The 17,339-nt window shown below is 42.0% G+C and overlaps 1 protein-coding gene across 2 annotated transcripts in view; it reads right to left on the bottom strand.

The window, feature by feature from the left end:
• The window catches only part of Atp10d (ATPase phospholipid transporting 10D (putative)), a 95,803-nt gene that overhangs the window by 35,214 nt on the left and 43,250 nt on the right, over positions 1-17,339 (bottom strand). For both annotated transcript variants that reach the window (XM_021162656.2, XM_029477564.2), the window contains exons 6-10: positions 15,970-16,076; positions 15,582-15,713; positions 14,881-15,008; positions 14,520-14,772; positions 5,438-5,673 (exon numbers count right to left, since the gene is read on the bottom strand). In XM_021162656.2, coding sequence (XP_021018315.1) covers positions 5,438-5,673; positions 14,520-14,772; positions 14,881-15,008; positions 15,582-15,713; positions 15,970-16,076 — 856 coding nt within the window. The remainder of the gene's footprint in view (positions 1-5,437; positions 5,674-14,519; positions 14,773-14,880; positions 15,009-15,581; positions 15,714-15,969; positions 16,077-17,339) is intronic.

The raw sequence follows: 17,339 nt of genomic DNA, 5'->3' as shown, positions 1-17,339 counted from the left end.
ACACAGGTTGGCCCCAATCCTTCTGCTTCAACCTCTGCCCAGATGGTATATTCTTCCCAGATGGTATATTCTTTTAAAAAAAAAAAAGATTTATTTATTTATTATATGTAAGTACACTGTAGCTGTCTTCAGACACTCCAGAAGAGGGAGTCAGATCTCATTACGGATGGTTGTGAGGCACCATTTGGTTGCTGGGATTTGAACTCAGGACCTTCGGAAGAGCAGTCGGGTGCTCTTACCTGCTGAGCCATCTCACCAGCCCTGGTTTTCTCCTTCTACCATGTGGGTCCAGAGATCCAATCCAGGCAGTCAGGCTTGGCAGCAAGTGCCTTAACCCACTGAGCCATCTCATCAGCCCAATAAATTTAATTTGTGAAGTTTGCTGCATATGATATCTTGAGAAAGAAAACAATAAAATGAAGCACATATAAATAAAAGGGAAATCTATATTTATATGTTTTAAATGGAGAATATTTTGACTATCCAGTTAAATAGGAGATAGAAACACCACCTTCTATGAAAATCTAGTTGACAGGATTCTCACTTTGACATACACAACACTTAAGTATGTATTGTATTGTGCTTAGAATTCTACCATGGCTGTACTTTACTCAACAACTGATGAACACCAGTTATTTCAAAAGTGATATCAGAGAATTGAACAAAATATTTTTTTGCTCAGTTCATTCATATTATAAAAACAACTTTCTATAAGAAAATAAAAATCATAAGCAGGCTAGGAGACTAATCAACATTCCACAGCCAGGGTATTTACAGCCAGCTTTCTCATCAGCAAATGTTTGGCAACTGTGCCTTCCTCTTCCAGGTAAGGGTGTTCTCTAAGAAGTCCTGCCATCAGAGTGGGGTGCAGTGCAGGAACCCCATTTCACCGGACAGAGTGCATGTCAAACTCACTCAAGAGTACCACAAACATGTCAACATAGAAACCTCATTTTCACACTGTATCTTTTAGGCTGCTTCGGAGAGTACAGCTTAGAATCACAGCCCTAAAGAAGCACCACTGTGTTACAGGAAGTCTTGGATGCTGATAAGCAAAGCACACTGACCTCAGAGAGGCCAGGAGATGCACTTGACAGAAGAAAGTGCAACCGGGTCATGTGATACTGTATTCACATGACCACGACAGGGATAAGGTTCATTCTCAACTGGACTGGATTTAGAATTACCTAAGGAAATGGGTGTGTCTGTGAGGGTGTGTCCTAAGGAAATGGGTGTGTCTGTGAGGGTGTGTCCCGGAAGGTTTAATTAAAGAGGAAAGACCAATTATAAATGTAGGTGGCACATCCCATCAGACCTGTTCCTAGACAGAATAAAGGAGGAGGAACAGCAGGGCATCAGTTCTGCCTCCTGACTGGGTACAAAGTGACCTACTGCCTCAGGCTTCCGTCTGGGCCCTCCCTGCCTCGAGGGCCTGTATCCACTCAAACTCCAGGTTGCTCTTATCAGGAACTTTATTTAAATAGCAAGGAGAAGATAGGGGTACCGTAGCTAGTGTTTCTGCTCTGGCATTTGGTGAGAGTGATCAAAGGTTTAATGAGAGAAGCACAATGCTGGCAATTACACATTCTACACTCCTGTCTCAGCTGGACTCCCCTGACAGCCAGCCAGGGGCGACGGGTTCCTTTGCCTGCAAGCCTTTCTTCTTTCCTTCCTTTCAAATGACACACACTCTTCTTTCAGATCACCAGGGTCCACGACAGGTTTAAAATTCACCTGCTATGAGCCATCACAATGTATTCTTAAATTCTATCTAAATTCGGCAAGTAGAGGACTATAAAGCTGAAATCCTGTTCTGTGAGCGTGACAATAGAAGCAATACTAAAGCTAGGTAAAGTCATGCATGTGTATTCCGTCATGAAAGAGATACTCCTGTCAGCAGGACTCTGCAGATAAGAACTGTCAAAATGAAACTGGGTCTTTCTAGGTACTTGGCAGTGCAGAAGAGACACTGAAACCACCATAAAAGAATATAAACAAAAGAAGAGAGCTCAGGAAGATGTAAGGAGGCATTCACATCAAAATGACACTCCCAAAACAGAGTACTACACTGACTCTGACAAAATAACTTAATCCCTCATGACTAAGAGAGCTCTTGAGTTGAGGAGAGGATGCAAAACAGTCATGTACAATTTTGATCTAAATGACTATATCCATAATTATTTCCCAAGACCAGAGCCGTCTTTGCCGTGGCCTCGGCATATAAGTGAATATTCGTTCCCTTGCTATGCTAGACAACCATTGCCATCTTACATAAAACCCTGCCTGTTTATCTGAAGCAGCTGTGTTTAAACAGTGTCCTCTGCAGAGGTCAGAAATCTCTTTAAGGCAAGGACCACATTCTACCAATCTTTAAATCCCTAACCCAGTATTTGGCATATAAGGAACCCAAGTTTATTGTACACTACTATCAAATACTTGCTGGCCTTATATTCTATATAGAAAGGGTAGAGAAACAAACAAGACAGAGTCACTGCCCTTGGAAAACAAACACACACTCCCACTGGATCTCAACCAGGCATCTGGTCAAGTCTCAGAGACCATTTCCACTCATAATGAGATTACAGAATCCACAGCACAACACAGACAACACCAGTGGTTCTCAGCCTTGCTAATGCCGTGAGCCTTTAACAGTTTCTCATGTTGTGGTGACCCCCAACGATGAAATTATTTTTATTGCTACCTAATAAATATAATTTTGCTACAATTATGAATTATAATGTAAATATCTGATATGTAGGATATCTGATATGCGACCCCTGTGAAGGGAGCATTCCATAGTTCCCTAAAGAGGTCACCACCTCTGGCTGTGAACCACTGTTCTACACTGCCTGCAAAGCCTTGCCAGTTTCAAGATGGATGTTACATCTTTGTTATCAACTTGTGCGAAGACTCTGGATACATTCCAAGTTCATGTTTGTCAGCAGGATTCAAACGTCCTACTTGACGGAAGGAATTCTACTTCAGACTTTTTTTTCTCTCCTGTTATTTTTCTCCCCTATTTAGATCCAAGTTAAATGGAAAATCTGGCTAGGCTCCCTTTACTCTCCTGGCTGTTTGCAGAAGCTTTTGTACGGCTTCAACGGAATGTAAATATCGTGTTTTCAAATTGAGAGTAACAGGAACCTACACAATTTTTTCTACAAACCTCTAAACATCCATGGTTTAATAATGAAAAAAGATACTCTATGGGCTGATGGAGATGACCGGGCAATTGTAAGGCTGCCCAGTCTCCTCTCAATCTCTCCCTGACTAAGGTTTTACTTCATACCCTGCTGATACTGCAGCTCCAAGAATTTGCTGCTCTACTTATGTTACTTTGGTTTTTATGGAACAAAAGCCTTTTCCCGGTCTCCTCTAAATCCTAAATGCCACACACCTGAAGGAAAAATACAAAGGCCACACACACAGATGCCTCTTTCCTGTATGCCAACTCGGTGGTCCAGCAGTTCCGAGGCTTTGCTGTGACCTGTGTGGTCGCCCACTTCCTTCCTATGGGTCACATCTCACGGCCTTTTTCAAGACACTTGGCATTCACACAGGCACTCTTAACCCAGGCTTCACAGATGGGCTTCTAGAACCAGATTCAGAATATACATTACAGTGACTTTTCAGGTCAAGGATTATGTAGTTTTCTTAAAATCTTAAGCTCAGCTTGTAAGACTTAAGACTCAAAAGTGAGAGTCACATTTCATGGAATGACCACTTTATCCTATTTATAATAGTGTGGCTTTGCAAGACACAGAACAAAAACAAGCCCGGGATGTCCCTGTACACAAGGCACTGGAGAAGGGGGCAAGTGAAAACAAACAAACTGTATGGGAAGACTGGGTCTGGTGATCAGATTCAATCAACAACCTTCCAAAACACTGTTTTGAAAATAAACGTGGCAGGCACTGTGCTAGGATTCAAAGGTTGAAAAGTCTTTGCTCTCAAGGCTGTAATGGTACAATGTCAGGTACAGAAATAAGGCCAGTGTTATGCAGACAAGCTGACAATGGAAAAGCGCTCAGAAAACCTGGAGGCTGACAGCAAAGATTCAGAGAACCTACAGCCCTCCCTTAGTGGTTCATCAGATTTGATAGAGGCGAGAAGGTGTCTCAGAGGAGATAGCATAGAAAAAGCCACAAAGGCTTCCAGAAGTATCTATTTGTTCCCACAGGAGAGTGAGGCCTATTCAGAAAACAGGAGGGGCAAGCCAGCACTGGGCTCCCACCAACTAGATGTCAGTTAACACTTGCTTACTTTCAAATGTGTAGAAAATGTACAAGTGACTAGTAAAGACAAGACAGTATCATAGAGAAACGAGTATATACATGCATACATATATATTTCTTTCTGGCATATGGTTAAAATTGACTATAGAAAAAAAGGTCTGTGCATGAAGAGGGAAGCGAGATGTTTTAAAACAGATTGCTAAATAAGAAGTTGTACTGTCAGGGGTGTTGTCTCCTGAGTGCCACTGAACTGAGTTGGCGGTGGCCATGCCATTACTGCAGGTGCTCATTTCACAGCAAGTTTGCAAAGAGCCTAGAGATGGATGCCCTGTAGGCTTTCTCAAGTCAAGAGACATATAGACACCTGGGGTCTGCTTATGCAATATATCTACCATGAAAGTCAAGCAACGACCATAATGTAGCAACAGTTCTGGCAGCCTCTCTACTCATAGTGTGCTGTCTGCCTGCGTTATTACTGATCTCACAGTGGGAAATCTCCATCTTGGTTAAATACAGGCATTCATGAAATATGAAAGGCTGAGAAGGCAGTAAACATTTTAGAGAGGTAATTTTAAATTCGGTGCAAGTATTGATCACTAATTCGTTTACACAATCATCTTTTCTGTCTCCCCTGTTCTATGTGATCCGCCTCTTCTGCAGGAATATGGGTTTGTTCATGGGGATAACTAGTCAGTTCCTAAGAGTTGTCACTGGGACTCAAACCACTTGTTGAACTCTGAAATGAAAATACTGGAAAGTGCCCTTCGTGGAGCTAGAGATGAGGAAGGAGAACTAGGTTGGGTGGAATGCAGAGGAAGATTAGAAAGTAACAAAAAGACACCAAAAGACCGATTAATTAGAGAAACATACATGTCACCAAGATAATTCTGGTTAAGTCTTCGTGGTTCTTAGAGTTAGCTGTTATCCTTATGTCAAGATAGCCTTCTTCAGGCTCTGACAAAATCAGTTCTAACCAGAAATATTTTATTTTTCAGAAATGACACCCAACTTCTCAACACTGAATTATCTCAAATCTCAAATGCACAAATCTCAATTTTGCATTTTTTTTTAAACTTACGTGTCACCATCATGCTGAACTGTAGCAATGTCATCTATTTTGCAGACAAAGAAAAGCAGTGTTGTCTGGGCTAAGATACCAGGGAGTGGCTCTGTCCAGGGTGTGGTGATGACGTCATGCTTACCATGGGACTACTGAAGGCGGCCTGTCTGGAATGAGGCACTTCCCCAGATCCTTCTCCATTTCCTACAGCAGAGGTGCTCCCGGAGAGCTGAGCCGAGGGCTTTCCCAGAAGCCCACTGGGAACTGTCCTGCAGCCCTGGGCTCTGGGTCTCACCATGTTGCTGAGGGAGCCGCCGAGAGTGTCTGTGCATTCCTCCTCTTCAGAGACAGCTTCCTGATAGGACTCGAGCCTCTTGGCTGTAGGATAAAATTCACCATCTGAATATTGCAGGCTGAATATGGTAGCTCCTAAGCCGTACACAACACCTCCCTCCTTTCTGCCCTGGCCTTCAAATTCTACCCATGAGAATTCATGGTCAATAAACTTACCCCGTCCTTATAGAGGAAAGAGGACACAGTGGATTAGGAAGTGCCTTCCTTTTCCATCTCTAGGTCTAGCCTTGTCTGCACCTCTATCCATGCTCTTAGTCTGTTACCTTATGGCAATGCACAACTCAGCCTTCCTTGTTTTAAGTGCCAAGGCCTCCACTTGTGATCCGGATCCTGTCCTCTGGGTCCTCTAGCAGTTCTTCTTCACATCTGAGTCTCAGTACACCAGTCACTCCTCAACCAAGTTCAGGACTTCCTGTTTTAACTCTCCATTGACCTCTTCTCAAGGTCACCTTCAAGCTCCATCTTGCAAAGCAGTATGATTGTGTGTGTGTGTGTGTGTGTGTATCGCATTTGAAACTTTAATAATAGTCAACTCCTCTGGAAATAACTCTTTAGGGCTTCTGACATCATTCTTACCTGTTTTCTCATCTACCTTGATGGCACTCACTGTTTAATGTTCCTAGCAGTCTTTTATACATGTTTATTTATTTGTGTGTGTGTGTGTGTGTGTGCCCTCACACATATATATGTGTATGTATGTAACAGTCAGAGAACCTTGGGTGTTATTTCTCAGGATTCATTGTTTTGTTTTTTTCTTTTGTGTTTTGAGACAGGGACCCATAACTGGTCTAGAATTCACCGTGGAAGGTAGAATGCGTGACCAGCAAGCTCTAGGATCTGTCTGTCCCCACTTCCTCTGTGATGAGATGTGTGTACTAGGGACTAAGCTGAGGTCCTCATGCTTGCCAGGCAAGGGTTTTTACAGACTAAGCTACATGTATGTATGTATGTATGTACGTACGTATTATGTTATTGTCTTTTTGTTACATTAGGTATTGAACTTAGAGATTCAAGCATCGAGTCAAGTACTCTGACACTACATTATATTCCATCTCCAGTGACCTTTCTTCTCACCCCTCAGTTATTTGCAAGCTTCAGGATTGCCTTCTCCTCTCCATCTAAACTCCTCTCTCTGGTGTTCTCATACAGTTTGATCTTTGAAACAAAATGTCTTTATGCACAGCCTATGAACCTGTGTACTGGTTTCATGTCAACCTCACACAAGCAGGAGTGACTAGAGAGAAAGAAACCTCAGTTGAGAAAATTCCTCTATAAGATCCAGCTGTAGGCAAGCCTTCAAGGCATTTTCTTAGTTAGTGATTGATTAAGAGAGGGCCTAGCCCATTATGGGTAGTGCCATGCCTAGGCTGGTGGTCTTGAGTTCTACAAGAAAGCAGGCTGAGCAAGCCAGTAAGCAGCACTCCTCTATGACCTCTGCTCCCGCCTCCAGGTCCCTGAGCCAGTGGAGTTCCTGTCCTGACTTCTTTGATGACGAACTGTGATGTGGATGTGTAAGCTGATGCAAGGTTTTTTTTTTTGTTTGTTTTTTGTTTTTTGTTTTTTTTGCATCCTCTTCAAGTTTTTTTGATCATGATATTTCATCACAGCAATAGTAACCCTAACAACAACCTGTATCTTCAACTCTAACCTCTTATTAGAATCAAGACTCATCCGTGCAACTCTCCACAAAACTCTTGCCATTAGCTGGCCACAAGGCTCTTGTAGAAGATGGACAGTGGTATGGCTCACATCTTGACCTCCCTCAGGTCTCTCCTCCTTATCAGTGAAGACTTCTCAGGTAGGGCCCCATTATTTGCCACTGTTGCCATTACTACACACTATATACCTCTTGTTTTTACTTTTATTTTTATCGCCCTATAAAATATACACTTTAAATGGTCAGAGAAACCCATGTTTCATTAATATGTTCCGAGAGTCTAATGTAGTAGCTCATAGGTACTCAAGAAATACTTGAGGAATCCATAAGTAAATAAAAGTAACCTCAAATTCCACATGGCCACAGTTGTGCTGTTCCCAATTCCTCTTCAACCTTTTCTCTGGGCTTCCTCATCTTTGGATAACAATACTGTACTGTCTAAATGGTTACCAAAAACCTAAGACTCTGGATCCCTCACTGCTTTCTCCCATCCAGAGGCTCACCTGCACATGTCCATTACACATCAAATACATGCCCCGAGTGTCCAGACCTATTTCCATTACCTTAGGCAAGTTACCATCATCTCTCAACTGAACGAATTCAGGACCTCAAAACTAGTCTCTTTCCCCCTTTCAAATCTGTTCCTCAAATGGCAGCTTGAGTGACCTTCTTAGAAGTTAAAGCAGATGAGATCACTTCCTGGTAGCTTCAGGATTCCCTCAGAATAAACTCAGGATCTTCATTCTATCTTAAATAAGTCACTATTATCTAAAGCTCCATCTTTCTTCTACATCAGTGGTTCACAACCTGTGGGCCACAACCCCCAAAAGACCACTGGAAAACACAGATGTTTACACTACAATTCATAATAATAGAAAACTTACAGTTATAAAGTAACAATGTAAATAACTTTATGGTCAGGGTCACAACCACATGAGGACTATACTAAAGAGTCACAGCATTTGGAAAGTTGAGAACCAGTGCTCAATATCCTTAGTATAACTCAGATTCAGTGGCCCTACTTACTTTGAAAGTTTGAAGGCTCACGACAGCATAAAGGACTGTAGAGCAGTTGATCCCTTGGACTGGAAATTTTTCACCATTCAGATCTAGACTCTCATGTCCACTTTAAGAGGTCATACTTAGCCATATAGTCCAAACTAGTCATCTAATCTGCAAATGTCACATCATTTTATTCTACTTCTCTGCCAGGTCCTGATCACTACTTATCTATTTATGCATTTGTGATGACTTTCTCCGATAGAATTCCTGTGAGAGTATCTCTGTGTGTGTGTGTGTGTGTGTGTGTGTGTTCTTACCTATTATTAAACATGCATCAGAGGAACAGGCAATGAGAAGATGCTTGTTGGGTTGGTGGTTGTGTCTGTTTAACCAGAGAGCTACTGGATAAGATATAGATTGGAGTGAATTGTTTTATAACGTATTTTCACATTTTATTTATTGTAATAACTTTGCCATATTTTTAAGGGAAGGTGTCTTAGTCAGGGTTTCTATTCCTGCACAAACATCATGACCTAGAAGCAGTTGGGGAGGAAAGGGTTTATTCAGCTTACACTTTCCACATTGCTGTTGATCATCAAAGGATGCAGGACTGGAACTCAAGCAGGTCAGGAAGCAGGAGCTGATGCAGAGCCATGGAGGGATGTTCTTTACTGGCTTGCTTCCCCTGGTTTGCTCAGCCTGCTCTCTTATAGAACCAAAACTACCAGCCCAGAGATGACACCACCCACAAGGGGCCTTTCCCCTTGATCACTAATTGAGAAAATGCCTTACAGCTGGATCTCGTGGAGGCATTTCCCCAACTGAAGCTCCTTTCTCTGTGATAACTCCAGCTTGTGTCAAGTGGACACAAAACTAGCCAGTACAGAAGGAAAAGCCTAAAAAGCAATATGGTAGCTTGTTTGTTATTATTGTTGTTTGTTTGTTTTCTTTTATGTTATTTGTTTGTTAAGACAGTCTCATGAAATTCAAAATATTCAGCATGCAGCTAAGGATAGCCTTGAACTCTTGATCCTCCTATCTCTACTTCTGAAGTGCAAAGATTATAGGCATGATTTAACTGGCTTCTAATAAACATGCATTCTTTTTGAAGACCTCTAATTCTGATGACATAATGTTTTATACTTTTCATTTTTTCCAAATGATATAATTTTATATCTTAGGTTTTCTCTGCATTGATCTAGATGGTGATGCCATTTTTTTGTCTTAATTCTATTTATATACTGTATAAAATGTATTGGTTTACAAATGCAGAAATATCCTGGCATCTCTGAAATGAAGACCTCTAATTCAGATATTCAGAGAGACTGAATATCTAATTATGATTAAACAGCTGACTGGAGTGAGAACGGAAATTGAAATTTAATCTTCCTGCTTCTAAAGCCAGTAGTCATACCCTTACCCGATAGGTCCTGAACTCTACACAGTTCTAAGACGTTCAATAATTGGTTTTTGTTTGTTTGTCTGTTTGTTTTCTTTTTGTAGTATGGCTGGAACTGTGGAACTTTTGGCAATGGCTACAGGCATTCAGTAGGTGGGCATTAGATATGTTCGTCAACATTTTACTGTGTACTTGACTGTTCCTCTCAAGAAAGAATAACCCAATCCAGTGAGGGAATCGTGCTGAGGATGATAAAACTTTGAATAGCTCCAGAAATTTATGGATAATGAAATGTAATTTTTTTTCTTTTTTTAAAAAAAGGTTTATTTATTTAATGTATCTGAGTACACTGTCGCTGTCTTCACACACATCAGAAGGAGGCATCCAATCCCATTGCAGATGGATGTGAGCCACCATGTGGTTGCTGGGAATTGAACTCGGGACCTCTGGAAGAGCAGTCAGTGCTCTTAACCACTGAGCCACTTCTCTGGCCTATTATGCCACATTTGAAACAACCAAAATACCTCAAAACCCACATAAATGGGTTCATAAAATTTCTTTAAGCCATCACTGAGGGAATGAAGATCACACGGTTGTATGGACTAGTAGGACATCAAGGAGCTCAGACATCACTGTAGGGAAAGCTTGCTCAATAAGTAGAACTTTCATAATGGAATGGAACAGAAAGACTCAGCCTTTACTCATATCATGGAAAGTTCTACCAACATATAGGTCAAGAGAATTACAGTGTGAGTCAGAAAACAGAGTGACACAAGCTAAGCTTCCAGGCCCAGAGAACACTGTATCGAAGATGTCTGTGAAAAGCCAAGGTTGATAACATGTAGCAAAACATAACATACTAAAATGATGATAAGGACCTTTAACTCCCATAGAGTAGCTTCTTTCTAGTTCTTTGAAAGTCTTGCAAAGGGCCGGGAACTCCTCTTGTTTTCTGAGTCACCGAGAAAACAGTCTGCTATTGTTCTCTGTAGCTAAAGGTAGGTCATGGGCTAAACAAATTATCTTTCTCGTTTCTTTTGCTTATTTAATCTCTAATGTGTTCTTTTGCCATTCCCTTCTCAGATATTCTAAATCTTGTACATGGCCTACTACTTGCATTGGTTTGATATCTGAAAGAAGTAGGTCTGAGTCTAAAGAAAAATTAGCTTGTCATAATTTACAATGTGCTTTCCATAGGGCTGACACCAGGACAAACATAAGACAGTCAAAGGAGCTTCCTTCTGCACATCATCCACACGTCTTCCTTCAAACCATCCACAACATCCTTGGCATCCTACGTTTCACCTACTTGTAAACAGCACACTCAGCCAACCTTCCTCCAACCGCAGCATCCAATATAACTGATACCCAAACCTCTGCTCTGAACTAATTCTCCACACATTTCCTGCATTCCAAGAATGTCTGATGGCCTGTCTCTAAAATACCAAATTACATAGGTGCAAAATGTATATCCAAAACTATCTGGCTGCCTGAAAGTCAAACCAAATTTGGAACAAGTATTTCCACGTGTGTGCACGTATGTGTATGTACATATTCATGTATGTGTGTGTATATGAAAATGCATAAATGTATGTGTGCACATACACATGTGCATTCACTAGTGAAAGCCAGAGGAAACTGCTTTAATTTTTTAGACAGTATATCTCACTGAACCTGATTGGTTTGGATAGGTTGGTTGGCCAATGAGCACCATGGGTCCAGGGAAGCCATCTTTGTGCCTCTAGCAGTGAGTTTACAGATGCATGCCATCACATGGGGTCTTTTTGGTGGGTGCTGGGGATTTGAACTCAGGTCCTCATGCAGGCATTTTTACCAAATGGGCCATCCCCCGATCTTAGGAATATCAACTTAATATTCAATTAACATGCTATATTTTTATAATTACACATGGATTTCCACAATGCTACTTCAGTGGCAGACCTGGTTCTTCTTTTCAAAACAATAATCAAAAGTAACAATAACAGCAACTCATATAGAAAGACTTTATCTGTGCCCTGCTCTGTGCATCTTTGCACAGATTATCTCAGTGTAGCAGATACTATAATGGCTGTTTCCTCTCCCCGATGCTCAGAGACATTATGTATCTTGCTGAAGCACACAGAGTTTGCAGGTAGCAGAAATGGGATTCAGGCTTAAGGAGCTCGGCTGTACAGTCCTTATTCTTAGATGGTGCTCCCCAATGCCTCCATGGATCAACAAACTTACAAACTGTGCATTCTAAAGGAGGCACGTGCTCGACCATCCCAAAGGAAGAGATCCTAGAACAGTGCCTGTCAAAACTGAGAAGTTCATCCAAAGAAAGGTCCTGAGAAACTGTCAAGAATACAGACGCCAGATTTAGGAGTTCTGGCAGTTCCTCAGAAAATTGGACATAGTACTACCGGAGGATCCAGCAATACCTCTCCTGGGCATATATCCAGAAGATGTCCCAACCGGTAAGAAGGACACATGCTCCACTATGTTCATAGCAGCCCTATTTATAATAGCCAGAAGCTGGAAAGAACCCAGATGTCCCTCAACAGAGGAATGGATACAGAAATTATGGTACATTTACACAATGGAGTACTACTCAGCTATTAAAAAGAATGAATTTATGAAATTCCTAGCCAAATGGATGGACCTGGAGGGCATCATCTTGAGTGAAGTAACACAATCACAAAAGAACTCACACAATATGTATTCACTGATAAGTGGATATTAGCCCAAAACTTAGGATACCCAAGATATAAGATACAATTTGCTAAACGCATGAAACTCAAGAAGAATGAAGACCAAAGTGTGGACACTGTGCCCCTTCTTAGAATTGGGAACAAAACACCCATGGAAGGAGTTACAGAGACAAAGTTTGGAGCTGTGATGAAAGGATGGACCATCTAGAGACTGCCGTATCCAGGGATCCATCCCATAATCAGCTTCTAAACGCTGACACCATTGCATACACTAGCAAGATTTTGCTGAAAGGACCCAAATATAGCTGTCTCTTGTGAGACGATGCCGGGGCCTAGCAAACACAGGAGTGGATGCTCACAGTCAGCTATTGGATGTATCACAGGGATCCCAATGGAGAAACTAGAGAAAGTACCCAAGGAGCTAAAGGGATCTGCAACCCTATAGTTGGAACAACATGATGAACTAACCAGTACCCCGGAGCTCTTGTCTCTAGCTGCATATGTATCGAAAGATGGCCTAGTCGGCCATCAATGGAAAGAGAGGCCCATTGGACTTGCAAACTTTATATGCCCCAATATAGGGGAATGCCAGGGCCAAAAGAATGGGAATGGGTGGGTAGGGAAGTGGGGGGCGCTATGGGGGACTTTTGGGATAGCATTGGAAATGTAATTGAGGAAAATATGTAATAAAAAATATTAAAAATTAAAAAAAAAAGAATACAGACGCCTCTGTGATGGCGCTTACTGGCATTCCAGATGTCATCCTGAGACAGCCAGATACATAAGACAAAACCAAAGGTACTCTCAGAACATGAAGTTCAGGTAATGATGATGTATTGATACATCATCAATTCATCAGTTACCAAAGGCATGTCATTACTCATGTTAACAGGAAAAAAATGGTATGAGGACACATTGAACCCTCTATGATGTCATTGTAACTGTTCTGCAATCTATAACTATCCTAATGTGAACATTTTTCAATAGCTTCTTTCTCTCCCTCTCTCTCTCTCAAATAGTCTCTCTCTCAAAATAAGAGTGGCATTTTTATTTTCATTTCATCTCCTTTTTCTTTTGTAGAAGTGGCCTTTTGGACAGCCGTGGTGGCAAATGCCTTTAATCCCAGCACTTGGGAGGCAGAAGCATAGATTCCTATGAGTTCAAAGCCAGCCTGGTTTACAGAGTGAACTCCAGGACAGCCAGCCAGGGCTGTTACTCAGAAAAAGAAGAAAGGAACATGTCTCAAAAAAATTGGCCCCTAAATTTTGATATGCATGCTAATCTAATGCGAGGATTTTGTTAAATGAGATTTTAATCACAGCTCCATAATTTCTAATCAGCCCAGGTGCTCTGCTGTAACTGATGATGCCAGGACATGGGTCACACTTCCGAGTGGGCAGGTTTTAAACACATAGTAGGATTGCCGATGTGTTTAAATTATTTGTATGTGTGAAGGGGTTATAGCAGTAGTCTTTACAGAATTCTTTCCAAGGCAATTCTTCTGCTAGAAAACCCTGAAACACTGGCCACAGAAACCCAGATACTGTTAATAGCTTTCATTTCAGTGAAAATATTATGTCTTAAACTACATTCTGGGAAGAATCCAGCCTTATCCCAAATCCATTCGTCCCCCACAGCTCCGAGTATACAGCTGCACTGAGGAAGGCAGTGTTGAGCATCCATGGTACTTCAACACTTTGTACCCTTCAGCATTCAGTGATTGTACCATAAAGTAGTAGGTAACTCAGCATCTACTAATCTCTAGATTAGTACCGCTGTAGTCCTCAACCTTCCTAACACTGCAACCCTTTAATACAGTTCCTCATGTTGTGGTGCCCCCCCCCCCGAGTATAATATTATTTTTGTTCCGATATCACAGCTAAATTTTGCTACTGTTATGAATCATAATGTAAATATCTGTGTTTTCTGATCGTCTTAGATGCTCCCTGTGAAAGGGGTTGTCAATCACAGGTTGAGTACCGCTATTCTAAAGGACCAATAATATAGCACAAAGCCCATTGGGCTGAGTTAATTATCCAATACTCAAATCTGAAAAACTTATTAAGGATTTAAGTAGTTGGGGAAAAGTTCCAGGCGGTTTGTGTAGGAGTCCCACACTCACCATTTTCTTCATGGCAATAGTCAAACCCTGCTACACTGCACCTCCGAAACACCATCTTATTCTCAGTGAGGGTTCCTGTCTTATCAGAAAAGAGGTATTGAATCTGCCCAAGGTCCTCAGTGATGTTCAGGGCTCGGCACTGAATGGTAGAATCCATTTTCTCATTGTAGAAATCTACATCGCTCTGGATGAAATAGATCTGCCCAAGCTTCACGATCTCAATGGACACATAGAGAGAAATGGGGATCAGGACCTAATAAAGTACAAACAATATCAAAAGGTCAGAGTCAGTGCAATCCGGTGACTATAGCTAGATAACAGACAAAGGTAAACAATCTCTGCTAAGCATGGCAGAAATTACCTGCAGCAAGATGATCATGGTCCAGAACACATAGAATCCAGTCAGCACCGGTGATATGACACGTCCATCCGGCTCAGGGATGTTAAAAAAGAGCATGTTCTCATACCTGCTCAGCCATATGCCGTGACCTTTACAAAGCACACAGACACCGAAAGGATGCTACTGAGAGTGTGTAAATAGAGAACCACACCCCTCAAGGATGCTACAGAGAGAGCATGTAGAGAACCACACCCCTCAAGAAAAACAGATGAGAATGTTTGCTTTGAACACTAATTGTCCTTTAAAACAGGCTCAAATTCAAAGGCTACTCAGTCTCTTGTCCTTGATAGTCTCTCTCTTATCTTTCTCTCTCTAAATCTCTCTCTCTCCATCTCTCTTTTCTCTCTCTTCTCTCTCCATCTCTCTTTTCTCTCTCTAAATCACTGTCTCTCTCTTGTCTCTCTCTGTCTCCCTCTCTGTCTGTCTCTGTCTCTGTATTACTCCCCCTGCTCCCCATCGCCAGGTCCCTCCAGTACTGTGGCAAAACATAAGTGGATACACTCAACATCAGTGTTTGTCAAGCTAAAGGATAAGAGAAGAAAACATTCAGGAAAAAATGAACAAACAGAACTCTCTTACAAAAACCAAACATGGATATTATTTTGGGAAAACATAGAGTAAAATGATACCGACAAGATATTAGATCAGTGAATTTTACCCACCCAGTGCACCAGTTAAGCACATGACAATCAGAAGCAGGACACACCAGAGGACGTCGGTGTTTGCTCTTCTCTCTAACTTACTGCGTTTATACCGTGGCCCACTGTTGTTCAGCATTGCTTTGGTTTCATGACCTGCATAGAAAGCACAGTATGTCTGAAAACACACACTGCACATTCGGGTAGCAAGCATCCCTGCTAAACATTTCTCTGGCTAACCATCCGATCGAATCTGGCTGCATAACATCTTGTGAGTTTAGTCTGCTCATGTGGTTCGCTTTGGAGAACCAGGATCTGTGAGGTTAAGTTCCTCAAGACTCAGTTTACCTTCTGAATGTTAACACATAGGAGGCCGAGAAGAGGTCAGAATAAAGGGAGGAACAGAACGAACCTGCATAGACCACAATGCCCACCACAGCCTCTGTGTTTCTGATGGTGCACCCGCGGAGCAATAAATTCTCTTTGCTGAGGCCCACACGTTCTTTATTGGCATGTTCCCTGCAAGAAAGGCAGCATATAGATTTATTTTTAAACAGCAAAAGTGGGGAGGTAAAATAAGAGTCTGGAATGTTCTATACCCTGTGTGGTATGTTTGACAGCTCATAGGGAAGGCGTCAAGTCTCTGGCCCACGTGCTTCTGCTGTTGTAATTATCTGATGTGCTAGGGGAAAGCTGCCACAAGTGGCAAATTCCTGTTATCTCTAGAAGTTACTGTTGGTCACATTCCATTACTACAAGAACTCAAAAAATACTCTAAATAAAGATGCTAGAACACACTGTATTTGGAGAACTTATTTGGAGAACTTAGTTGATGAGGGAGGCAGTCTTGACTTAGAAAAGTAGACCTTTTGGTTTGGCTGAAACTAAGAGTCCTGCCGGGCACTGACAATTGGTGGCGGCTCAGGCCATTCGGTGAAAGACTGATGGGAAACCGCATAATCAGAGGTGAAGGCCGACACCCATCCATCTGAGAACAGGGCAGGGGATATCAGAGCCCTCCTGGCTTACAGGAAAGGAGGGGAGGGCCCCAGATTCTTTGGGGGGGTATTTTTATTAGATATTTTCTTTATTTACATTTCAAATGCTATCCCGAAAGTTCCCTATACCCTCTCCCCTACCCATCCATTCCCACTTCTTGGCCCTGGCATTCCCCTGTACTGGAGCATATAAAGTTTGCAAGACCAAAGGGCCTCTCTTCCCAATGATGGCCAACTAGGCCATCTTCTGCTACATATGCTGCTAGAGACACGAACTCTGAGGGATACTGGTTAGTTCGTATTGTAGTTCCACCTATCGAGTTGCAGACCCCTTCAGCTCCTTGGATACTTTCTCTAGCTCCTCCATTGGGGGCCCTGTGTTCCATCCTATAGATGACTGTGAGCATCCACTTCGGTATTTGCCAGGCACTGGCATAGCCTCACTTGAGACAGCTATATCAGGGTCTTTTATCAGAGAACTAGAACCTGAAGTCTGTGACTTCCGAGGTTCTGTGACACCTCCAGAATCACAGGCAGCATTTTGCTTGTATGTGTGTATATATGTATACATCTTGCTATTTTTAGAGACAGAATTTGAATTGTTCAACAGATTCTGCCTAAGGACAGCTGACAAAGTAAAAGAGCCAGAGAAACAAGGCAAAGCTCGCCAGAAGGTGGCAGCTGGCCAAAGGCAAATGTGGTAAGTGCTTCCAGCAAGAGAGGTCTGGCTCACTCAAAGAGAGGAGACAGAAAGGAGAGGACTGGGCTCAACACAAAGAAAAGA

Source organism: Mus caroli, unplaced genomic scaffold (assembly GCF_978045245.1).
Source record: "Mus caroli unplaced genomic scaffold, Mus_caroli_1 scaffold_4, whole genome shotgun sequence".
NCBI classification, from domain to species: domain Eukaryota; kingdom Metazoa; phylum Chordata; class Mammalia; order Rodentia; family Muridae; genus Mus; species Mus caroli.
Note: the sequence above shows the minus strand (reverse complement) of the source record. Positions and strands in the feature narration are given on the sequence as shown.